The following is a 25436-nucleotide window of genomic DNA, read 5'->3' as shown; positions in this document are numbered from 1 at the left end:
AGATAAGAAAGCCTTCTTCAGCGATCAATGCAAAGAAATAGAGGAAAACAACAGAATGGGAAAGACTAGGGATCTCTTCAGGAAAATCAGAGATACCAAAGGAACATTTCATGCAAAGATGAGCTTGATAAAGGACAGAAATGGTATGGACCTAACAGAAGCAGAAGATATTAAGAAGAGATGGCAAGAATACACAGAAGAACTGTACAAAAAAGATCTTCATGACCCAGATAATCATGATGGTGTGATCACTGACCTAGAGCCAGACATCCTGGAATGTGAAGTCAAGTGGGCCTTAGAAAGCATCACTATGAGCAAAGCTAGTGGAGGTGATGGAATTCCAGTTGAGCTATTCCAAATCCTGAAAGATGATGCTGTGAAAGTGCTGCACTCAATATGCCAGCAAATTTGGAAAACTCAGCAGTGGCCACAGGACTGGAAAAGGTCAGTTTTCATTCCAATCCCAAAGAAAGGCAATGCCAAAGAGTGCTCAAACTACCGCACAATTGCACTCATCTCACACGCTAGTAAAGTAATGCTCAAAATTCTCCAAGCCAGGCTTCAGCAATGTGTGAACCATGAACTTCCTGATGTTCAAGCTGGTTTTAGAAAGGGCAGAGGAACCAGAGATCAAATTGCCAACATCCGCTGGATCATGGAAAAAGCAAGAGAATTCCAGAAAAACATCTATTTCTGCTTTATTGACTATGCCAAAGCCTTTGACTGTGTGGATCACAATAAACTGTGGAAAATTCTGAAAGAGATGGGAATACCAGACCACCTGATCTGCTTCTTGAGAAATTTGTATGCAGGTCAGGAAGCAACAGTTAGAACTGGACATGGAACCACAGACTGGTTCCAAATAGGAAAAGGAGTTCGTCAAGGCTGTATATTGTCACCCTGTTTATTTAACTTATATGCAGAGTACATCATGAGAAACGCTAGACTGGAAGAAACACAAGCTGGAATCAAGATTGCCGGGAGAAATATCAATAACCTCAGATACGCAGATGACACCACCCTTATGGCAGAAAGTGAAGAGGAACTCAAAAGCCTCTTGATGAAAGTGAAAGAGGAGAGTGAAAAAGTTGGCTTAAAGCTCAACATTCATAAAATGAAGACCCTGGCATCCGGTCCCACCACTTCATGGGAAATAGATGGGGAAACAGTGGAAACAGTGTCAGACTTTATTTTTCTGGGCTCCAAAATCACTGCAGATGGTGACTGCAGCCATGAAATTAAAAGACGCTTACTCCTTGGAAGGAAAGTTATGACCAACCTACATAGCATGTTCAAAAGCAGAGACATTACTTTGCCAACAAAGGTTCGTCAAGTCAGCCTAGTAGCGTATTTTTCTCTCATTGAGGCAAGTGCTCTAGCATGTTTTCTTTTGATGACATTACTGCAGAGAAAAGTGGCTTGTAGTAATGGAGTAATGTAAGTAATGGTGAAACTGCTTGAGGATAGGGAATCGGGGCAGTGAGGTGTACTGTGAAAGAATCTGAAGGCGGAGACTTCTGGAGTCTTGTCCCAGAACTGACATTAAATCATTCTGGGACCTCGGACAATCACTTGCTCTGTTCTGGGCCCTAGTTTTCCCATTTATAAAATCAAAACATTGAACTAACATCTCTGGTTCCCATCTGTGCAGTTCCAGAATCAACTCCTAGAGTAACTATCTGTTGCTATTGAACTTCCTATTCTAGAGTCCAGACAGATCATAGTAATGTTTATGTTCATCGCCTAGGAGTATTTGCTACTAACTAGCTGGATTTTCTGCTGTTTCTAAGCAGAGCACAGACTGTGACTTCTGACCAAGAAAAACGATTGCTGCATCAGCTCCGAGAAATCACCAGGGTCATGAAAGAAGGAAAATTCATTGATAGATCCACTCCAGAGAAAGAAGCTGAGGAGGCCCCTTATATGGAAGACTGGGAAGGTAAACAGTGTTTTCTTATTTCTTTGTTAACCATCAGTCCAGAAAAGAGACCAACAGACTTTTTAAAATAAGCTTTATTACTGAGTTATAAGATATACACAGTTCATCAATTTTAAGTGTATGGTTGGATAAGTTTTGACAGATATAGAGTTGTATAATCATATCACAGTCATGAAATAGTCATGATACTTCCATCGTCGCAGAAAGTTACCATTGCCTTTGCTGCTAATCCCCTTCTGCCCTGGCAACAGCTGAACTGCTTTCTGTCCCTCTAGCTTTACCTTTTCCGTATAAACGGGTCATCCTGCACATGTTCTTTTGTATTCTGGCTTCACTGATTTAGTGTAATGCTTCTGAGCTTCATGTGTTGAGTGTATTAGCAGTTCTTTCTTCTAATTGCAGAGTAGTGTTCTGTTGTCTGGGTAGAGTTTGTTTCTCCATTCACCAGTTTAGGAACTTTTGGGCTGCCAACTTTGAGCTATTATGAATCAAGCTGCTGTGAACTTTTGCATACACATTTTTATTGGAACATATATTTGTATTTATTTTGGTATATCTCTAAGAATGAAATTTTTGGGTTTTATATGTGTGTGTTCAACTTTGGAAAGTAGGTTGATTATTCTAAAATTGTTCTAAAATTTTGCTTTCCCATTTTGCAGTGTATGAGAATTGCAGTCACTCCACATCCCTGGTATCACTTGGCATCATCAGTCTTTTTAATTTTAGCTATTCTACTGAGTGTGTAGTGGTGTCTAGCTTGTGACTGTGGTATGAGTTTCCCTGGCAACTAGTGGTGGTGAACATCTTTCAGTACTTATTTGTCGTCTGTGTGTCTTTGGTGAAGTGTTCGTTCACACTGTGTGCCACTTTCTTGAGTTGGTCATATTTGTATTGAGTTGCAAGAGTTTCTTCTATATTCTGGATATAAGTTGTCAGTTATGAATTTTGCAAATATTTTCTCTTGATTTGTGATTTGCCTTTTAATTTCCTTAGTGGCATCTTTCAAAGACCAGAAGTTTTTTGTTTTTTTTTTTTCATTTTGATGGAGTGCAGTTTATCATTTTCTCTTTTATGATTCACTTTATTTGTGACCTTTTAAGAAATCCTTGCCTTACTCAAAGTTACCTAAGTCTTCTGCCTTCTTCTAGAATTGTATGGTTTTAGCTCTTACATTTAGGCCTATGATCTGTTTTTTAGTTTTTGTATATGGTGTGCAGTATCAGGATGAGGTTAATATTTTTCCATATTGATATTCTATTGTTCCAGTTTATTTTGTTATATTTAATTATCTTGGTGTGTTGGTTGGAAATCAACCAACCCTTCCCTTTTGGAAAATGGAAAAATCATTTAACCACATATAGGTGGGTGTATTCTGGATTTTCTGTTCTGTTTCATTGATCTTTGTGTGTATACTTATACTGATATCACAGTGTCTTTATATTGTCTTGAAATCTGGTAAGGCAAGTTCTTCAGCTGTTTTTTTCCAAAATCATTTTTGTAATTCTGGGCCCTTCACATTTTCATATAAATTTAAAATCAGTACGTTCAGTCGCTCAGTCATGTCCGATTCTTTGTGACCCCATGGGCTGCAGCACACCAGGCCTCCCTGTCCATCACCAACTCCTGGAGTTTACCCAAACTCATGTCCATCGAGTCAGTGATGCCATCCAGCCATCCTCTGTCATCCTCTTCTCCTCCTGCTTTCAGTCTTTCCCAGTATCAGGGTCTTTTCCAATGAGTCACCTCTTCGCATCAGGTGGCCAAAGTATTGGAGTTTCAGCTTCAACATCAGTCCTTCCAATGAATATTCAGGACTGATTTCCTTTAAGATTGTCTGGTTGGATCTCCTTGCAATCCAAGGGACTCTCAAGAGTCTTCTCCAACACCACAGTTCAAAAGCATCAATTCTTCAGTGCTCAGCCTTCTTCACAGTCCAACTCTCACATCCATACATGACCACAGGAAAAAACCATAGCCTTGACTAGACGAACCTTTGTTGGCAAAGTAATGTCTCTGCTTTTGAACATGCTATGTAGGTTGGTCATAACTTTCCTTCCAAGCAGTAAGCGTCTTTTAATTTCATGGCTGCAGTCACCATCTGCAGTGATTTTGGAGCCCCCAAAAATAAAGTCAGCCACTGTTTCCACTGTTTCTCCATCTATTTGCCATGAAGTGATGGGACCCGATGCCATGATCTTTGTTTTCTCAATGTTGAGCTTTAAGCCAACTTTTTCACTCTCCTCTTTCACTTTCATCAAGGGGCTCTATGTTACTTTCTACAAAAAAAAAGCCTGATGGGATTTTGATTGGCATTGTATTGATTCTTTAGATCAGTTTGGAAAAGTTGACATTATAACGATAAATCCATTAACATTTTTATCTTTCCATTTTTAGATCTTGAGTTTCTCAGCAGTGTTTTATAGTTTTCAGTATTTAGGTCTTGTACATGTTTTGTAAATTTATCCTTAATGTTCATATTTTTGATATCATAAGTGATATTTAAAATTTTTTAAATTGCTTATTGCTATCTGCGTAGAAACACTATTTTTGTTTTCTGATCTTGTATCCTGTGACTTTCTTAAACACAAAGTAGCTTCCTTTTTTTTTTCTTCAGATTTTTTAAGATTCAGTTTCTTTAAACTTGCTATGTATACAGTCTCAAATTATTTATATAAGACAGTTTTACTTCTTTTTGCTATATAGGTCTTTTCTTTTTCTTGGCTTACTGCACTGGCTAGAACCTCTTTGCACAATATTGAACAGAAGTGGCGAAAACAAACATCCTTGCTTTCCTGATATTAGGTAGAAAGTGCTCACACATTCTCCATTAATATGATGTGAGCTCTTGGTTTATCATGGATGTTCTTTTTCAGTTGAGGAAGCTTCCTTCTAGTTTTACTTTGCTGAGAGTTTTTCATAATGTATGGGTGTTAAGATTTTATGAATGCTTTTTGTTAATCATATGAACTGATCATATTATTTTTCTGTTTTGGTGACTTAAGTTAGTGAATTATGCTGATTTCTTTTGTAAAGAAGAGTTTGTGTAGGATTACTTGTTTGTTCCTTAAATGTCTGGCAGATTTCTCCAGTGATACCATCTGGGCCTGGAGTTTTCTTTGTGGCAAGACTTATATGACTGAATTTAATTTCTTAACATGAATTGCACTGTATCAGTTTATTTCTTCTTGAGTGAACTTTGATAGATTGTATCTTTCAATGAGTTTACATATTTTATTCTCATCAAATTTATTAGTATAAAATTATTTATAATATTCCCTTATTTATTTAACATGTGTAAGGTCTATAAGGATGTGTCCTATTCTTCTCCTGATATAGGTAATTGGGCCTTTGTGTAATTTTTTTTTCCTGATTAGACTCATCAGAGGTTTATCAACATTGTTGATCTTTTCAAGAACTATACTGTGGTTTGGGTTTTTTATTTCCTATTTCATTGATTTCTATGGCTCACTTAGGGTTTGACATTCTTTTTCTAGTTTCTCAAGGTGGAAGCTTAGATCCTTGATCTATTTTTGGCCATTGTTTCATTAATGAGATAGTTCTCTTGAGCTTCTGTGCTCTCTTGATTCTCTGGTTGCATGTTTGTTAGATTTTTTTATATTGTTGCACAGATCACATATGGCCTCTTTTTTTTTTTTTCTCTTCAGTCTTTTGTTTCCACCATGCTTGATTTTGGATCGTTTTCCTATGTCTTCAGCTTTATTAATCTTTTTTCCCAGTATATAATCTGCTCTTAGTCTCATTCAGTGTGTTTTTAATCTCAGATATTGTATTTTCATCTCTAGAAGTTCTGTTTGGGTTTTTTTATGTCTTTCATCTCTCTCATATATTCATATTTTCTTCCACCTTCTTGAACATATGAGACATATTTATAACAGCTTTCTTAACAGACTTGACTGCTGATCTTATTTTCTGTGTCATTTCTAGATCTCTTTCTAGTTATTGATATTTTCTCCTTGTTATGGGTCCTCATTTCCTGCCCTTTATGCATGCCTGGTAAATTTTGATTGGATGATGGGTATTGTGAGTTTTACATTGTGGAATGCTAGATTTTGTCTTGGTACTTTAGTGTTGGACTTCTTTCTAATACACAGTTAAGTTACCAGAAATCAGTTGGATCCTTCAGTGCTTGTTTTTAAGGTTGCACCCTACTCCAGTACTCTTGCCTGGAAAATCCCATGGACGGAGGAGCCTGGTAGGCTGCAGTCCATGGGGTTGCTAACAGTTGGACACGACTGAGCGACTTCACTTTCACTTTTCACCTTCATGCATTGGAGGAGGAAATGGCAACCCACTCCAGTGTTCTTGCCTGGAGAATCCCAGGGACGGCGGGGCCTGGTGGGCTGCTGTCTATGGGGTTGCACAGAGTTGGACACGACTGAAGCGACTTACCAGCAGTAGCAGCAGCAGCAAAGTGGGTCCAAAGCAACCTTTATTCTGTGGCTAATTTAGCCCTGTTAGTAAAGTAACATCTTTCACTGGACTCTGCGTGATGCTTCACAAGGTCTTTCCACTTTGGCTAGTAAGGACATGAACTGTTCCCAGCTGTGTGTGAGCTCCAGGAATTTATAGGCCTAATGCTTTTAGCATTTCTTTTCCTGGCCCTGGTTGGTTTTATCCCATATATGCACAGATCCGAACACAGTTAAAAACATTAGGAGTTCCCTCTATAGATCTCTGGAGCTCTCTTTGCGAAACTCCTTTCCTTCCAGTATTTTTCCCTATATATTCTCACTGCTCCGGTCTCCCTGACTTTGTGTTCCAAGCTCAGTGAGACCACTGGGCCCTGCTTCCCTTTTCTCAGGATCCATGACTACTTTTGTTATTAATGTTTGAAAATTGGCTCTTCATAGATTTCATTTGATTTTCTAGTTGTTTAATGGGGGAATCCTCATGCCTTCATTATTGCCAGAGCAGAAGTAAGAGCGTACATATTAACATCAGAATAACCCTAGGTATATTAAATAGTAAAGGATGGAGGGGAGGAACCTTAAAAACTAGAAAAAAATAGTTGTGAATAGGTATTTGCTCTTAGCAGGAAAAAATTTCTTGAGCATAAAAGCAGTGCAAGATCTGTTCATCATAAAAACAGAAGTTAGGACTAGAGGGGAATTTCTTCAGCTTGATAAAGAGAATCTATGAAACCTACAGTTAATGTTACATTTAATGGTGAACAGTGAGTGCTTTCTCCCGAAGATTGGGAACAGGCAAGGATGACTACTTTTATTCAGCATGGTGCTGAAAGTTCTAGGTAGTACAGGAAGAAAAGGAAAGGAAATAAAAGGCCTGCTTGCAGGTCACATGATGGTCTGATAGAAAACCCTGAGGAATCTTATTTTAAAAGCTAAAACTGATAAATGAGTTCAGCAAGGTAGATAAACATACAGAAATCAGTTGTATTTCTGTACACTAGAATGAATGTGCTGGCATCAAAATGAAAACTTTGTAATCATTCGAAAAAATGAATGACTTAGGTGTAAATTTCACAAAACATGTACAGGATTTGCATGCTGAAAAACCATACAACACTGATGAAAAAGTCAAAGATCTATTAATAAATAAATGGGGAGACATACTGTGTTTTTCTCACTTGCATTCATTTCACATGCTAGCAACATGATGCTCAAAATCCTTCAAGTTAAGCTTCAACAGTATGTGAACAAAGAACTTCCAGAAGTACAAACTGGATTTAGAAAAGGGAGGGGAACCAGAGGTCAAATTGCCAACATCCACTGGATCATAGAAAAAGCAAGAGAATTCCAGAAAAACACCTACTTCTGCTTCATTGACTACATTAAAGCTTTTGTGTGGATCACAACAAACTGTGGAAAATTCTTAAAGAGATGGGAATACCAGACCATCTTACCTGTGGCTCTTGAGAAACCTGTATGCAGATCAGGAAGCAACAGTTAGAACTGGACATGGAACAATGGATTGGTTCAGAATTGGGAAGGAAGTATGTCAAGGCTATATATTGCCATCCTGCTTATTTAACTTATATGCAGAGTACATCATGAAAAATGGCATGCTGGATGAAACACAAACTGGAATCAAGATTGCCAGGAGAAATATCAGTAACCTCAGATATGCAGATAACACCACCTTTATGGCAGAAAGTGAAGAGAAACTAAAGAGCCTCTTGATGAAGGTGAAAGAGGAGAGTGAAAAAGCTGACTTGAAACTCAACACTCAAAAAACTAAGATCATGGCATCCTATCCCATCACTTTATGGCAAATAGAAGGGAAAACAGTGGAAAGTGACAGACTTTATCTTCTTGGGCTCTAGAATCTCTGCAGATGGTGACTGCAGGCATGAAATTAAAAGATGCTTGCTCCTTAGAAGAAAAGCTATGACAGACCTAGACAGCATATTAAAAAATCAGAGACATTTCTTTGCTGACAAGTCTGTATAGTCAAAGCTATGGTTTTTGCAGTAGTCACATACAGATGTGAAAGTTGGACCGTAAAAAGGGCTGAGCACCAAAGAATTGATGCCTCTGATCTGTGGCGTTGGAGAAGATTTTTGTGAGTCCTTTTGGACTGCAGGGCTTCCCTGGTGGCTCAGATGGCAAAGCATCTGCCCGCAATGTGGGAGACCCAGGTTTGATCCCTGGGCTGGGAAGATACCCTGGAGAAGGAAATGGCAACCTCTTCCAGAATTCTTGCCTGGAAAATCCCATGGACAGAGGAGCTGGTAGGCTATAGTCCATGGGGTCGCAAAGAGTTGGACATGACTGAGTGACTTCACTTTCACTTTGGACTGCAAGGAGATCAAATCAGTCAATTCTAAAGGAAATCAATCCTGAATATTCATTGAAAGGACTGATGCTGAAGCTGAAGCTCTGATACTTTGGCCAGGTGATGTGAAGAGCCAACTCATTTGAAAGACTCTGTTGGCTGGGAAAGATTGTAGCAATAAAAAGGAATGGACTACTGATAAATGCAGCAGTTTGGATGAATTTCCAGATTATGTTGAATTAAAAAAAAAACCTAATTGTAAAAGGTTATTATGTAATGTGATTCTATTTATATAACAGTCTTGAAATGGCAAAATTATAGAAATGAAACTTGCCAGAGGTTAAGGAGGGAATTAGGGGCAGGAGGGAGTAGATGTGGCCATTAAAGGGCAATATAAGGGATCCTTGTGGTGATAGAAATGTTCCTGTATACTGACTATATCAGTATTAACATCCTGGTTGTGACATTATAGTGTACAGTTTTGTAAGGTGTTATCACTAGAAAAAACTAGATAGAGAGTACATGGGGTTTCTGTATTTCTTATAACTACACATGAATCTACAATTAACACAAAATTTAAAAAACTAATTAAAAAAATGCAAGAAATTATAAGGGAGAGGATAGTATAACATAAAACTTATATGGTATACATAAAATTTTTACTTTCTGTAGATCAGACAAGGTCGAAAAGTTTTCAGAACCAACACTAAATTGGAAAAATATCTGTAACAAATATGACTGGTAATCAGCAAAGAAGCTGATATCTTTAATATATAAAAAGTTCTACAACTAATTTAGGAAACACTGATATCCACCTAGCTATGCGGTGCACAAAAGAAAAAAATTCAACTGGCTCACAAAACAGAAGAAAAATTATTTCATTCTCAGTAGTAATCAATGAAATGAAAAATGGAATTATTTATTTTCTTCCAAATTGCAAATCTTCATTATATAACATGTTCCCAAATAAGGTAAAATTATTCTTATTTATTTTCTACCTACTACTTAGGTTTTGTTGAAATTATATAGAGTTTAAGCTCCAAATGATTTGTGTAGCTTTTAAAGATATTAGCCTTTTCTGAGAATTTAACAATGTCATTAAATTTCTAACCACATTATTAATAATTATTTTACATTGATAATTCTTACAGATTTCATCTTTTACCACTTTCTTATATACAGTATCTTCTTTCTTTAATTTAAACTTTTGATTAATTTTTGTATGTCAGAATACTTCCTTAAGGCCCTCCCCCAGCTCCCCCAAAATAGAAGGGTATGCTTTCTAAGTATTGGACTTAACCATTTTTCATCTTGATACAAGTAATTTTTTGGATGGATATAAAATTATATGATCATTTTTTGCCTTATAAGTTTCCCTTATAAGTCTGAAAACATTGCTTCATTCTCTACTTTCATTTGATGTTGAAAATGATAACTCTTATCCCAGTCTTATTCTTTTTCTCAATGGGCATCCTGTTTTTGGTTAGCTAGTATCGTTTTCTGTCTGGAAATTCGTATTCTTTTTATATTTAAAAGTTTGAATTTGTACAAGTTCATCAGCATATATCTGACTATGTATTAATGTATGGATTTTTCAAAGTATTTTTACCTAGCATTTATCCATCTGAAGACTTGGGACTTTTTTTCAACTCAAGAATATTTTCTTATAATTTCTTTGTATTGCTCCCATTTAATCTACTGTGCCCTCTCACTGTAGAATTGTAGTAATTCTAAGATTGGATCTTGGATAGGTCTTCCGTGCAGCTTATCTTTTTTCTCATAATTTCCATTTCTTTGTCATATTTATCTTTGTCCTAGGAGAATTCTTCACCTTGAACTTCTAATAATATATTAATTTGGTTCCTAGTCATGTCTATTTCAACCTACTCTTTTCTTCCTTATTCAGGTTAATTTTTTTTTTTTTTGCAATTAGGATTTTCAGTTTCTGACAGCTCTTTCTTATATTCTGTTTGCTCCTTTTTTTATACTGAAGCCTGATTGGTTTTATACATAATAACCAGTTGAATATTACTGGAAATGTCAGTTAAAAGCTGACTGACCTTAACTCCTGTTTCCTGCATTGACTTTTTTAAGGGGCTCTTTACATGGTTTTGGAGAAGGCAATGGCACTCCACTCCAGTACTCTTGCCTGGAAAATCCCATGGACGGAGGAGCCTGGTAGGCTGCAGTCCCATGGGGTTGCTAAGAGTCGGACACGACTGAGCGACTTGACTTTCACTTTTCACTTTCATGCATTGGAGAGGGAAATGGCAACCCACTCCAGTGTTCTTGCCTGGAGAATCCCAGGGACGGGGGAGCCTGGTGGGCTGCCGTCTATGGGGTCGCACAGAGTCGGGCACGATTGAAGCGACTTAGCAGTTGCAGTTACATAGTTTGCTTAGTTTGGTTCCCATTTTGAACTGTGGACTTCCTCGTAGGACCAGTGAGTTTTTGTTTCTTGCTTATGTTTTAAGTTCTTGCATAATCAGTACGTTGGCTGATATGGGCTACTCAAGTAGTTATGAGAGTCACTGTTTGATTTTCTTCAGCAGGCTTCCCCATCATAAACCAAGGCAGATAGTCATGAAATTCCAACATAAGCTTTGTTCTTGGTGTAGGGAGAAGGCAGAAACATGCCAGAAAACAGACTTCACTCTTAAGCATTCAGTGGCTAGGAGCTAACTAGAAGTGGACCTCCCCAGCCTCTGCCTTTGACCAAAGAGACTGTGAGGACCTTGGGTAGCTAAGCTCCAGTTCACCCAGCATACTGTCCACAGTAAGTTAAACCTGGGAACTATCAGACTGCATTGGTGAGATTCTTGACACACTACTGTAGTGCTGGTGAGGATGTGAGAAGATGGAGTTTTTTTTATCACTGGTAGGACTAAAAATTTATACCATTCTTCTGGAAAGTAATCTGGCAGAGTATAAAACAGGCTTTTAAAATGTCCATCCCGTTTGGTCTAGTTTTCATATTTCTAAAAGTCTGTCTTAAAAAAATAGGGAAATGGACATGGATTTATATTCAGAGATCTTAACTAATATGAAACTTATAATGGAAAATTGGAAAGAATCTGAATGTCTTACAGAAGGGGCATGGTAAATCATGTCAGTTATGTAGCTGTATGATGGGATATTTTGCAGCCAACTTTTAAATGCCTAATAATATGAAGAAGTACTCATTATATAATGTTGAAGGAAAAGAATCTGGGTACAATATTTTATGTACAGTATGATCCCTCTTTGTTACAAAAGAGAAAAATATATGTTATCACTTGCAGTGATAAAAAGGCCAGAGGTGGTACAACACATTGTTATCAGTGATGGGATTCTAGGTGATTTGTTTTCTTTTTTAAAACTTGTCTGGGTTTTTCAGATTTTCTACAATAAGCCTGTGTGACTTTGTTTTTTTTTCCCCCTTGATCATAAATGTTGTAAAAATGTGTCTCCACACTCTGCATGGCACCAAAAAAGACCCCTACTTTTCAGAATTTGTAGGCAAAAAAAAAAATGGTTTATGTTAGGGTTCAATTTGCCAATTATCATAATGTGCAAATGGGTTTTGGATTCTCTGGCTTTCACGTTGTACGGTGAGCACGGCTGCTGTTGCCAACAGCGGCATATGAGCTCCAGCCGGCCCATCTGCTGCTTAGGCTCGGCTTGGCTGACACAGATTTATTTCATTTCATTCTTTAATTTGGCAACATTTTCTCTTTTCTCATTATCATTGCTGGGATTCATTTTGTTTACCAGTTTGCTGTTTTCTTTTGTTCCCTGTCGTGAAGACGAAGAAGCCAACAATGGGAATTCTGTCTTCTCAAAATGCAGTCCTTGTCCTTGGGGATCTTGGGCATGTCTTGCTAAAGTGCTGTCTATTTCTGACACTTGCAAGCCATTTCTATTGTTTTGATTAGTAGAAGGCTTTGTGGTGTATTTTTCAAAGAGCTCAACATTCCTTTCCTCCTCCCCCTACCTCCCACCCCGCCCCTGGGAAGCTTTGGAAATGGTTCCAGATAGAAATTATAAACATTAGCCTTGAGCTATGCTTTCTCCATCTGGTGTTTGGCACTTTTTTTTTTTTTAAACTGAGGATCATGTTGTTTGTTTAATCTTCATCACTACTGCAGAAGCTTGAGGTGTGAGACTTACACTCTGCCCCAAGCAACCTGCACTTGAGAAGGGATTTTCAGCTGAATTGGTTTGTACTTCATAGAGCTGGTGGACAGTCAGCCGGATCGCCAAGAATTTGCTCAAGTGAAACTTGAGAACTGTTAGTCATCTTAGAAATTTCTTGAATGGATTTGTTGGGATAGAATGGCTGCTGCCTTGAGAAGCCTCTTTGAGCCTGACACTGTTTATTTGGAAGAGACATTCTTTGTAAGACTTTGTGCTACTTTTTTCTCTAGGTTATCCCGAAGAGACTTATCCAATTTATGACCTTTCAGATTGCATCAAGCATAGGCAAGAAACAATCCTGGTGGATTACCCTGACTCAAAAGAGCCCTCTGCTGAAGAAATAGCTGAAAGAATGGGAATGCTAGAAGAGGAAGAATCAGACCGTGTGGGTTGGGCAATGCCTACTGAGCCCAGAGCTCAGGAAGATAATTCTGTTACCTCATGTGACCCAGAGCCAGAACCATGTTCCTGCTGGTCTCCTGAAGAAGAGGATCCCGCCGTCTTGGCAGAGAATGCTGGATTTGGTGCCAACAGTTACAGTGAGCAGGAGGAAACCACCGATGAAGTGTGGCCCTACGACTTGAGAGGTGAAGGGTCAGGCATCAGTGCAGATAAAGCGGATCCAGGAGGCATGCTGAGGAAGCGGCATCCCCAGGGTTTAGAGTGAGAACGGTTAGTCCAGGACCATTACTGTTGTCCCAAGGTGACCTTTCTCTCCTCTCTGATTTTATCCTTGGCCCTGTGCCCTGTACTTCATTGTCCGTGTTTAAGTATCATAGCCAATCAGGCCACTGCCATGGATATCATGTATCCTTCCTGGTGCTTGCACACCTGTCACCTTATAAAACATCATAGAAATTAGTATGAACACAAGACAACCTCCCTCTTTCTCTTCCTTCTTTGCTCCATCAGAGATTCGATCCACTGAGTAATTTTTGATCTATCATAATTACAGATGGGACCACTCAGGGCAGAGGTCTGACTCTCCATGTTAGAAGTAACAGATGGTTTACCTGTGATGAACATCAAATTACACATGATGAGGACTTAAGGTTGCAAGAGTGAAGATTTCAGAGTCCAGGGTGCTTTATTCTGTGGGCCTTGAGCAGGTTAGTGGTCTGCTGGGTTCAAGGAGGAGAACATTTTGTTTGTGGGGATGGTGGGGCCAGAGTGGGGACTCCTGCCTGAGCTGAAGTCCCTTACAGCGAGGGCCTTTTGCAGAGCCCCGAGGCTGCCTCAAACCTCCACTTTTCTCCGGCATAGAAGACTCTCACTGACCTGAGAATGAGCCCAGAGGCTTGCTAGTAATAGTAGTAGTAGTGTTAGACACTCAGTTGTGTCTGACTCTCTGTGACCCCATGGACTATAGCCTGCCAGGCTCGTCTGTCCATAGAAATCTCCAGGCAATAATACTGGAGTGGGTGGCCATTTCCTTCTCCAGGGACAGGCCGGGAAACAGTTTTTCTCTAATAATGCCTGGATCTTTAGCTTCCTTTGTCCTTGTTCTGCTTAACAGAACTGCCAAACATAGAAGCACCTTCATACCTCTGGTCTTCTGTGGCTAGAGGAAGCTTGAGATAGAGACTTTAGTCCTTACCCTGTGGAGCCAAGGTTTGAAGCTTCAGGAAAGGCTGCTGAAGGGTGGAAGTCCTGCCATGAGATGCTCACGGGGCCAAGGGGCAGCTGACAGAGAGTAAACCCACGCACTGACAGGTAGTCCTTGCTTAGATGCTGTTGCTGAATGTTGTGCCCTCTGGGAAATTTGTTCTTACAACAAATTAAAACAGAAACGAGGAGGATTGAACTTGTAGACCACGTGCTGTCCTTGGTCTAAGGACTTTGGACCCAAGCTATTGGGTCCCTATATTGTAGGGACCCAATATAGTAGTGCCTGGGAACAGACCATGTGTTCCATATTTGGATCTGAGTCTATTGAGAAAGTTGGGCAAAGTGGGAGGTATTAGGACAGGGAGGACTGTGACCAGACCCAAAGCCTAATTTCTGAGCTGCCATCTGTCATGTGTCTCCTTGAGGTAAGATGTATTCTGTATAGTAAGGATGAGTGCATTCAGTTTACTGGTAAGACCTGAGAGTTTCAAGAGGACATATTCCCAAGGACCACAAAATGTGGGAGACTTGAAAACTAAGACATCGTGTAAAGGTGGACCTGGCTTTTAGAGTTCCACTATGCCTGGACTGAGTCAGAGGCCAAGAAAATATTTAATACCTGTTGAATCACACATAAGCACACACTGCTGTCACAGGTACAGGACCATATTAAGATCATGTGTCAGCTGCAGCTGTGCATTTTTTGTTAATGACTACAGAGAAAAGTCAAGGAAGACTGAGTCCATAGGAAGCATATTGTGTCTGTCTCTGTGTGGAACATTGGATTCACTTGTAAAGAAAGGAGTTTAAAATGTCCTGAGAATAATCTAGATGTAATATAATGCTGAAGGTGAAAAATAACATAGGTGCTCTTTCCTGTTTCGATAAATTATTTGCCGTGTTCTCTGTCTCCATTCACAGTGGGGGGCTGATTTATTGAGGAGAGTTCTGGGCCTCTGGTTCAAGTTTCTTTTTTGCCTTAGGATATGATTCCCTTATTAGAGGTGGATATTTGTTTCCTTCTGCTTATTCTCTCATTTATTCATCTTGCAGACCACTGCTCAATTCCTGCCTTTGAAAAAAAAAAAAAAACAGTTGAATATGAGAGCCTTATCCAGTTTATTTTTTAAAATGAACTGTGAACTGTAAAGGGGCTCAAGATGGTGAGTTCTGCAGGCAGAGAAATATTGGTCACGGTCCCATACTCGTCTGTTCTGGTTGTAGAATCTGGCCAGCTCCTTAACCCCGGGAACTTTGGCTTCCTCATTGCTAAAGCTGGGGAGTCAGAGTCCAGGTCTTACAGGGTATGAGGATTAAATCACAGTCACAGAGATTAAGTGAAATCATCATTGCCTATAAAGCAACATTGGTCCTGTCTCATGTAGGATGACCACTCAGCAAGCGGTGGCTACTTTATTGTGCAAGATTTTATGCTGTAATTGCAATACGGACCCAAATCCATATGAGCACAGAGGAGGAAAAGGTCACTTTTGCTAAAGGACTTCCAAGAAACTCCACCCTCGGAGATGGGTCTTGAGGGATGCTACGAACTTCTCCAGATGTGCAAGGAAGAGAAAGGATACAGTTGGCAGAAAGAGTGGTGGTAGAGCAGTGGGGGTGAGACTAGATGGATGTTCAGGTATTTTGGTATTTGAGGCTGGTATGTAAGGTGTCACATAACCAGCTCTTTATTTGGAATGTTCATCTCTGGGGGCAATTGGCTTGTAGAAACAGTTCTGCCCCAAGTACTGAGACCTCATGATGATTCTTGCTGCCCTGATTCTTGGTGGGCTTATATAACAGGAAACCATTTATGTATTTATATTTTAAAAAATTTACTCTTCAGTCATTTCAGATTAGGCAGTTCTTTTTGGATTTTTCAGAATTATGTTATTCTTCAGGGATGAGATTATATGTATATATACAGTCCAGGAGGACCAAAGTCATGGGCCTGGTTTTTGTCATCTCTCTTCTCCTGGTCTTCATTTCTCCAGAACTGATCTGGGTTGAGAACTGGATCAGCCCCCTGGCACTAGGTCTGCAGTGACTCCTGGGCACCGTGGCAGAGCACAGAGTCACACCTCTGGGGTCAGAGAGTTGGCCTAGGAGATAACTGCATCACGCAGGGCCATGCTTAGTAACTCAGGTGGGTGATCTGGCCTGGAGGGGCCCTTTCCTGGTCAGACCAGGCGCACAAGGAGAGCACCTCCCGAGCTCCAGGACTAGTGCTGTGGGAGCTCGGGAGCCAGGGTCAGAGAGCTGCAGTGAGGAGCGGAGGCCCGTGTGGGCTCTCGAAGAGCTGCCTGTGAGCACCCCATGCACCTTCCATGGCCTGGGTCATCCAGCGACTTGTAGTCCAAACTGGGACACTTTAGGAAAAGGGAGCTTTAATAATAATTACACCAGGATAATAGCTGTCAACCAGGACTCTCCATGGACCCTGTCCAGAGCTGTTAAAGAGATCATGTTTTACCTGATCACTAAACCACAAAACCATCTTCCCTTTTTTCATAGTAGTGTCCTTCATATGCTATTTCCCAGAGGCAAGCCATGGAGAGAGGCCACAGTCCAGGTAGGTTCTTGATCTGGGGTAATAAACCAACACTACTCATTACCACATTAAATTCCCTCAACCCAGACTACATTCCAGAGGAAACTCGAACACTTCAGCTACCCAGAAAGGAGAAAAACAAAGTGTCACAGACTTTGCCTTGATGATTTTCATACAAATCTTTCTAAAATGTACCTAACGTTAGGTTTTTCCTTTCCCATTTTCTTATACAAATTAAATAAGCCAAATTTCTTTATCTTAGACTACTCCTTAACTTCTCTAAGTACCAGTTTCCTCAGTTTTGAATTGAGTAGCTCTCCAATTTTGAATTGGGAAGCTCTCCCCTTGCAGAGCTGTTGGGATGAAATGAGATGGTATATATAGCATCTGTCCAGGGTAGCCAGTGCTGGGTGCTCAGGCCAGTGCCATCAACAGCATAGCACTCACCAAGTTCCTGTGCTGCCAGGCAGTTGGACTTGATGCTCCAAGGCTATCCTGACTGCCAGGAATGGCCCAGATCCCAGGTCCTGCAGTCACTGGGTGACTTCAGTTTTGACCTCCCCATGTAGGACCAGACCTGTAGCTGTCAGGCATAACTGCAGCCTCCCTTGCTCTTGACTTCAGATCTGCCACAGGCTGAAAAGAAAAGCATGTAGCATGTCCAGGTTCTGTTCAAACAGGTTGGGCTGCTCTGCATATGGCTAGAGGAACCCAGTGGCTAGGTCTTCATGTTATTTCTACCACTTTGGCCTTCCCTGCCTTTTTTCAGCTCCACAGCCCTGCGTGTGTTCCTCTGGGCCAGGCCCACAGGGTTTACTCGGAAGCAGCAGCCTGCTCTTCCAGCTGGCACAGCTGAGCCTGCAAAGGATTCGCTAACTTAGTACTTCCTGTCCTTGCCCTTCCCAGCCTGTGTGTGTGGGTTCTGACCATCTTTAAACTTGAGGAGCACAGCCAGAAGGAAGACAGTTTCCTCCCACAGGTGACTGTTTCCAAACCAGCTATGATCCCCTTGTTACCACCACCCTCCTGCCCTCCCCTGAGGCTCTTAGGGCAGAAGGAATGAATGATGTAGAAAAAAATTTCTAGGTAAAGAAACATGTTTTCTCTTTCATAGGGGGAAAAAAAGTGCACAGCAGTGTTGAAACAGTTCAAGTTTAATTTGTTGATATATGGTTTGTACTTAGACAAACATTAAAGTTCTACAACATACATAATGTCAACATGGGAAAATACCACCTTTGTCATTGCACATACCAATAAATAAATACATTTGCTCCAGAATACCAAAGAGTTTATTCAAAAAATCACTTAATAAAAGCACAGTTTTGCAAGTTTGTCTAAAACTCGATAATTTTGAACAAAAATAAAATGTCTAACCACTCCAAAATAGGAAAAGACAATCTTGTGCAAACAGACATACACATTCTAGGCATTATGCAAACTGGCTAAATGTACGCTCTCAACAAGAGAAGTGTCAGCATTCTAAGTCCCCTTTGTCACCAAATGCAGGACTAGGGAGGCCAGAGTTAGGCTTCCCTTTCTATGTCACTCTGTTACTCTCTAGGAAACTCTGGATCTCAGCCTAATCTCCAGCTCTGCCTGGATCTTGAGAGGGAAGCAGGGAGGAACGAGAGAACAGAGGAGGAAAGAGGTGTGACATCTTTCTCAGGAAAGAAAAAAGGCACAGTGATGAGCCAGAAAGTGATGGAGCAAGGACCAACCTTCATTCAGCCCGAATCCTACCGCAAGCTGTGACAGTCTAACCTTCTCATTCTGTGAGAAAACGGATCTAGAAAAACCCCACGGTTTACTCAAAATCACTTGATTACTAAGTGCTGTAGTGCTTCCTGTAAGAACCAACTTGCTTCTCAACTTGGTTGGAAAATTCAAAAACCAAACCTGTCCTAAAACTTCTGTTGGACTTTTACCCCCATATCCTGAGATGAAAGAAAACTGCAGAACTAGAGGCATGGAAGGACAGATGACCAATAAACTCAAAAACAAGAGCCCATAGTTTGGCCTGTTGTGGGGCTGCTCCAGTTCTCCAGGCCAGGGCCCAGGGCAGTGTAGGGTCGCGGCGCTGGGCCCTGAGTGCCAGGGAGTCAGGCCCCCCCTTAGCGCTGGGCGTCAGAGCAAGCGGCCTCCTTCAGCTCTCTGGAAACGTGTGCTCTGAGCGCCCCCTGGCATCCTGAGGTGACAGAGCTATCTCAGCTGGGGTAAGGAACGGTAGAGAAGGGAGGGCCAGGGTTCCCACAGGAAGGGAAAGCCAGGGACCCCACCCTGGAGATGGAATTTGTGCTTGCGTTAACAGAGCTGTGGACACGGCCAGCCCACCCACCCCCCTCACCTACTGTAAGGAAAGCACAGGCATCTTAGTTTGAAATCATCACTGGCTTGTTAAGTTCAGAACTACCTCTGAATATATGGTAAATTCATTTAGAGGTAAATGCCCCACTATTTCCAGAGGGGAAAAAAAAGACATCTGCTTCTACAGTTTTGTTCCTTTTTGTCACTGCAGGAGGCGGGCCCCAAAGGTTCTCTTCTAGCCTGTGATGATAACACTCCTTGGCTTCTAACACCTGTCCTCAACATGGGTCTGAACCTCACATGCTTGTTCTGAATTAGTGTCATGATTTTTAAGGCACATTCAACTAGAATAAGTTCAAATTCATCCAAAGCACGCATGCAACACACCAATTTCTCCAGCTAATGCAGAGTGGAAACTGAAGAACTAAACTTTTCTGGATAGCGTCTTCCCAATAAGAACCTCCGGAGAAGGGGTTGGTACTTTCCCAGGTACGCTTTCTGATCAAAGGGCATGAAATGAAGGAACAAAATCCACAGGTGATCACAGCTACATCCTCATTCCTTTCCTATTCATCCACAGAAATATGATAATAGGAAACCTTGATTGTTCACCGATTGCCCTTGGCCCCAAATACACACAGAGACAAAGAGACAGACACAGAGCACCTTAGAGCCAGAAGGAAAGAAAAGCCAGGACTGGAGAAGAGTTAGGGATGTGAACCTTACTGCTCTGCAGGACTGTGTAGGGGCAGAGATGGGGTGTAGCCCCAGGAGGAGCTGGCAGCAGGAGCAGTTACAGAGGAGCTGCCTAAGGCCCCAGCTACCCAACTCCCGTGGGGCATGCTTGCTCCATCACTAAGTTCCCTGCCCAACCAAGGACCATCTGGGCAGTGGGTATGAAGGGCAAGGACTCTTAACCGTGTGAGAGACTGAGCCCAGGTGGTCTCCAGGGGTTCCAGCAGCTTTAGGAGTCTGGGCCCATGGTTAAACCAGCATCACCCAGAATGGGGTCTTAAAAAAGACCTTGTGAGGCTGGGTCTCCAGCAGGTGATGGGTGCTCTTGCCTGTCACTCAGTACCTAACAGCGTTTTGTCGTTGAGCTACCCTTTGCCACACCCAGGCTGGAACTCTGAGGCCACACTCCCGACCCTAACGAAACACCCGTCAACCCATCCTCTGTGTACTGGAGGAGTAAGCAGGCGACACGTTTTCCATCGTATGTCTAATGAATTCTCCACTCTGCCACCAGGATCCTCCATCTCACAAAGATCCAGAATCAACCTTTCTACCTTAAAATCACTGACCCAGAGAAACAGCTTGACTAGACATTAGAGGTCATCTCGCTTCTGTCATTCCAAATGTCAGCAGGTCTCCAAAGTCAAGACAGGAAGAGCCAAGCTGGGACTATGGAAAGGAGGGGAGCACAAAAGTATTTCCCTGGGAAGCGGGCCTGCTCCAGGACAGAAAGTTCCAGTGCCCTCAAGAAGGTCCCAAGTCAGAGTGGTCTAGGTACCAGACCATGTTAACAACCAGAGATGGATGCCCCAGGTGTGGCCAGGTCCCTGCTAGGGCAGGAGGCCTCGCTTTAAGCACTCAACGCATGAAAACCTAGATTCCTAGGAAATGAGAACATCCTAGTTCCACTGAAGTCAAAACAGCTCCACCACCTCACTCAGGGCCTTCCTAACACGTTTGAAGTATGACTCCTAAAAAACCCAACTTCTGTGTAGTCTTTCCAAGCACATCCATCTACTCTGAAGTGAGGAACGACTCTCGCTTGCTTTCCATTGATTTCTGATCTCCATCTGGGCCGGCAGCCTCCGTCAGGATGAATGACACATAGCCAAGTGTTCCCAAGTCTGCAGCGTAGATGGTGCCGTCCAAGGAGGAGGGTGGCAGAGGGAGAGGTCAGGCCACTCACAACTACCTGTCACACCTGGATATAAAACTGGGCTGCAGCCTTGCTGAGGCCTGCCCTCGGGGAGGCGGGGGGGGGGCGGTGGGGCAGACACAGGCCAGTCCTGATCAGACGGATGTGCAAAATCAGACAGCTTTCAGCAGGGAACTGCCTGGTTTCCCACTGAAATGGCCTCAATCTCACCACCTCTTGACATTTCTAAGTCTGGAATCAGGTGCACGGGCATGCATATTGTGCCCCAGGAAGGCCAGAGACAGCAGTTTTTTGGGAGGAGAGTGGGAACAAGGAAATGAAAGGAGCTGAAATCCAAATTCTGCCCTTAATCAGCCAGGTGACTCCAGGCAAGTCCATCTTCTAGGTGATCTAAGGGTTGGTCCTGCCACCTCTGATCCCTTGTGGTTCTAACATGTCTCCTGCTCTCCTCACCCTTTCCCATTCCCAGCTCACAACTACACACACGCCCTCAGTGGCCACAGCCTAGGCTTTACTGTCGGGAGCTGAAGCACAGGCAGGAGCCCCAGGCACACCTACCTGTGTGCAGTCTGGGGCTGGCATCTTGGGGTTCCCTGGGTCAGCCGACAGGGCTCCTGGACAGCCCTGGCCCACGTGCCACCTGTATGCTCAGTCTGTATGGATCCTACAGACCCTACCTGCTAAGACGTTTGGCCTTGGGGGCCGGCCTCCTGCCACCTCTGTGCGCACAAAGAAATCCTAAAGAAATCAAATGAGCCCCAACTGCAGGCCGCCAGCCAATTCTCACAGCCACAGCCAGGCCCTGCAACCCTGACAGGGGCCTGCCCCTCACCTTTCCACCCCAATTCCTCCCAGGCCTGGCGGAGGCCAGCTGACGCTTGAGGACTTTCTGCAGTTGTAAGAGCCAGGCTCAGCTACCCAAGCCTGTGCTATGTAAAGCTGTTGTGCCCCAACACTCACACACGCTCTCACACACTCACACACACACTCTCACCGAGCCCCTCACTGCTGGGGCCCGTGGTCATCGGACCCCGGGCTGAGTGGACGCTGGGCCACAGCAGCCCTGCCTTGTGCTTCCTCTCCGTCTCCACCTCTTCACGCCTCCCCTGCTGAAGGGGCTGCTCCGCTTGGCAAACAGGACTGCAGCAGGACACGAACCCGAGAGTGGGGGCACAGAAAGGATCTGTGCTGGTCCCCTCGTGCCCCCCACTCCTCTGCCTCAGCAGCAAAGGCAGAGGAGCCCGTTCCCGGATGGCTGAGCCCGGGGCCCACCGAGAGCCACAGGTTCACCTGGCAGGGGGCCTATGTACAGGGGTCAGTGGGGCTGCTCCACAGGCAGGCGGGCAGCGCCACTCCAGGCTGGGCCACCCCAGAGGGCACGAGGTGGCCTCTACTCGCAGGCCAGCTTGCTGTCGAAGCTGGACAGGGCAATGGCAAAGGCCTGCAGCGCACACAACGGGTAGTTGTAATCCATGGTGAACACGTCCTCTGCTACGCGGCCAAACTGCATCACGATGTAGTCCGCTGGAGACAGGCAGAAGTGAGGACACAAAGAAGGGCAGAACAGGGATGCAGACGGACAGACGGACACCCAAATCATGGGAAGAGAGGCCAGAAGCAGAGATGCCAAGAGGATCCCAGAGGCGGCAAAGCACAGACCAAATGGGAGCAGTGGCAGGAGAGATGAGCAGGTGACAAGATGCAGACACACAGCAGGAGATGGGGAAGGAGAGGAGGCCGTTCAGAGGTGCTCCCCGCCTGAGACTCTGCCGCGCGCACAGAATCCAGGGTCAGGGCTCCAGGGGAGGCTCTTCCAGGGCCTCCCAGTCATTAAGGTCACAAAGTCCTTTACCAACCCAATAACCCATGTCCTTAAACTCTGAGCTCTACAGGCAGGGCTGAGTGGGCTGAATCCTGAGCTAAGGGCCCCGGTGTCACGCAGTCGTGAGTCAGGGCAGAAACACTCACGGTCATTGCCGTGGATGATCTGGAAGTTCTTCACCGAGGCCTGAGTGACGCGCCCGTGGAAGTTGAGTACGTAGGACTGCGTGTCGTCGTTCCAGACGGGCGTCTTGTTTTGCAGCTCGATGATACTCTCTGTGTTCTTATTCTGCCAGCGCGCTAGCAGCGTCTCATGCTCCTGGGAGGGCAGCCTTGGCTGAGCCAGGTGCGGGCCTTGGCCCCATGACCGCCCCAGAGTGATCTGCCCCGGGGTGGGGCTCCTTAGATCTCCCTAAGACCCCCAGGGCTTCTCATACTGTTTACACATGCACAGCCGCTGGAGCTGTGCCCTCAGAAGTGCATGCAGAGGCTGGGAGGAGGGGGAAAGCGGGTGGGATGGGTGGAGACTCACGTTGCGGGGCCGGATGGAGACTCTCTCATGAACCATGGTCATGCCCGGGACAATCACACTCATCTTCCGAGGCCCCTTAAAACCTAAGACGTTTGTCTCCTGGGAAAGAGAGAGAAGCTCACTCAATAGTGGCCATCTGAAGACACTACCTACCTGCTGGACAGACTGGAGGAGCGATAGAGATGAGCTAGTCAATCGCCACTTGAAGGTACAGGAGGCATCTGTAAACTTACCGTGTCCAGAATCGGCTCCTTAATCTCCACTTTGCCCAAACAAGCTGCTCTTACCATCTTCCTCGCTCCAGTGAACGACATCTCCATTCTTTCATCTGCTCAAACTACCTGGAGTCATAACTTAACTCCGCCCACCCTCACATACCTCTTCTAACCTATCAGCAAATGCTGTCAGCTCTTCCTTCAGGTTATACTCAGAATTCAACCACTTTTCAACCACCATCATCTCTCAGCAAGAACACAGGACCAGCCTTTAGCTGGACCCTGCATTTCCTCAGCCCCCACCCCACCTCCTTGTCATCTGTTCTCCACACAGCACTGAGCGGTCCTGGTGAGTCAGGTCATTCTTCTCAGTTCACTCAGTAAAAGATTGCGGTCTTACCTCGTGCTGCAAGGCCTCACGAAATAGGGCCCCATCACCCCCTCCTCTCTTCACCACCTACTCTCTGCTACATTCCCTGTCCTCCTTCTGCTCCCCTGACATGCCAGCATTTTTGCTCACCATCTCAACACCTGCACAGTTGGCGCTCACTTCCTTCTGGCCTTTACCCAAGCACTACCTCAGTGCTTGGTAGTGCTTGGGTAAAGCACTACCTCAGTGAGGCCCTCCCTGCCATCCTTCCTAAAAGAATATTCATAGCCCTCTTCCTCTTCCGGTGTGCTGCGGTTCATGGGGTCGCAAAGAGTCGGACACGACTAAGCGACTGAACAGAACTGAGCCCTGTTCCTGCTTTATCCTTCTTCAGTTCAGTTGCTCAGTCGTGTCCGACTCTTTGCGACACCAAGGACTGCAGCACGCCAGGCCTCCCTGTCCATCACCAACTCCCAGAGCCTACTCAAACTCATGTCTACTGTGTCAGTGATGCCATCCAACCATCTCATCCTCTGTTGTCCCCTTCTCCTCCCGCCTTCAACCTTTCCCAGCATCAGGGTCTTTTCAAACGAGTTGGTTCTTCGCATCAGGTGGCCAAAGTATTGGAGTTTCAGCTTCAGTATCAGTCCTTCCAATGAATATTCAGGATTGATTTTCTTTAGGATTGACTTTGGGATTCCTTTAGGATCTCCTTGCAGTCTAAGGGACTCTCAAGAGTCTTCTCCAACACCACACTTCAAAAGCATCAATTCTTTGGCGTTCAGCTTTCTTTATGGTCCAATTCTCACATCCATACATGACTACTGGAAAAACCATACCTTTGACTAGACGGACCTTTGTTGGTAAAGTAATGTCTCCCCTTTTTAATATGCTGTCTGGGTTGGTCATAGCTTTTCTTACAAGGAGCAGGTGTCTTCTAATTTCATGGCTGCAGTCACCGTCTGCAGTGATTGTGGAGTCCCCCCAAAATAGTCTCACTGTTTCCATTGTTTCCCCATCTATTTGCCATGAAGTGATGGGACCAGATGCCATGAATGTTATGTAACTGTTCTATATCTTTCCCCCCCACTCAGGGTTCAGGTCCCAGAAGGGTACATCTTTGTTCACTACTGTCTCTCAGTGCCTCAAATGGCACCTGGGGCTAAGTATCACTTCAAGAGATTCAGACTGCCTCCCCAGAGCTGACCAGCAGGTGGCACCACTGGATCATACGAAACAGCTATGAAGTCCCAAGCTAATGGTACCAGTC

General features: G+C 43.6%; 2 protein-coding genes across 5 annotated transcripts in view; one reads left to right on the top strand and one right to left on the bottom strand.

Annotated features, from left to right (window-relative positions):
• The window catches only part of RIC3 (RIC3 acetylcholine receptor chaperone), a 64928-nt gene extending 46218 nt beyond the window's left edge, over nucleotides 1-18710 (top strand). For 2 of the 4 annotated variants that reach the window (XM_027563202.1, XM_027563199.1), the window contains 2 exons: nucleotides 1794-1939; nucleotides 13102-18710. In XM_027563202.1, coding sequence (XP_027419003.1) covers nucleotides 1794-1939; nucleotides 13102-13538 — 583 coding nt within the window. In that variant the 3' untranslated portion in view covers nucleotides 13539-18710. Of the gene's footprint in view, nucleotides 1-1790; nucleotides 1940-13101 lie in introns of all 4 variants that reach the window. The other 2 variants (XM_027563200.1, XM_027563198.1) reach the window with 2 other exon arrangements.
• Nucleotides 18167-25436, bottom strand: part of TUB (tubby bipartite transcription factor) — a 66854-nt gene continuing 59584 nt past the window's right edge. Inside the window, 3 exon segments of the mRNA XM_027563197.1 lie at nucleotides 18167-22752; nucleotides 23197-23368; nucleotides 23582-23680. Of these exon segments, the coding sequence (XP_027418998.1) occupies nucleotides 22619-22752; nucleotides 23197-23368; nucleotides 23582-23680 (405 nt within the window). The 3' untranslated portion in view covers nucleotides 18167-22618.

Source organism: Bos indicus x Bos taurus, chromosome 15 (assembly GCF_003369695.1).
Source record: "Bos indicus x Bos taurus breed Angus x Brahman F1 hybrid chromosome 15, Bos_hybrid_MaternalHap_v2.0, whole genome shotgun sequence".
Lineage (NCBI taxonomy): Eukaryota > Metazoa > Chordata > Mammalia > Artiodactyla > Bovidae > Bos > Bos indicus x Bos taurus.
Note: the sequence above shows the minus strand (reverse complement) of the source record. Positions and strands in the feature narration are given on the sequence as shown.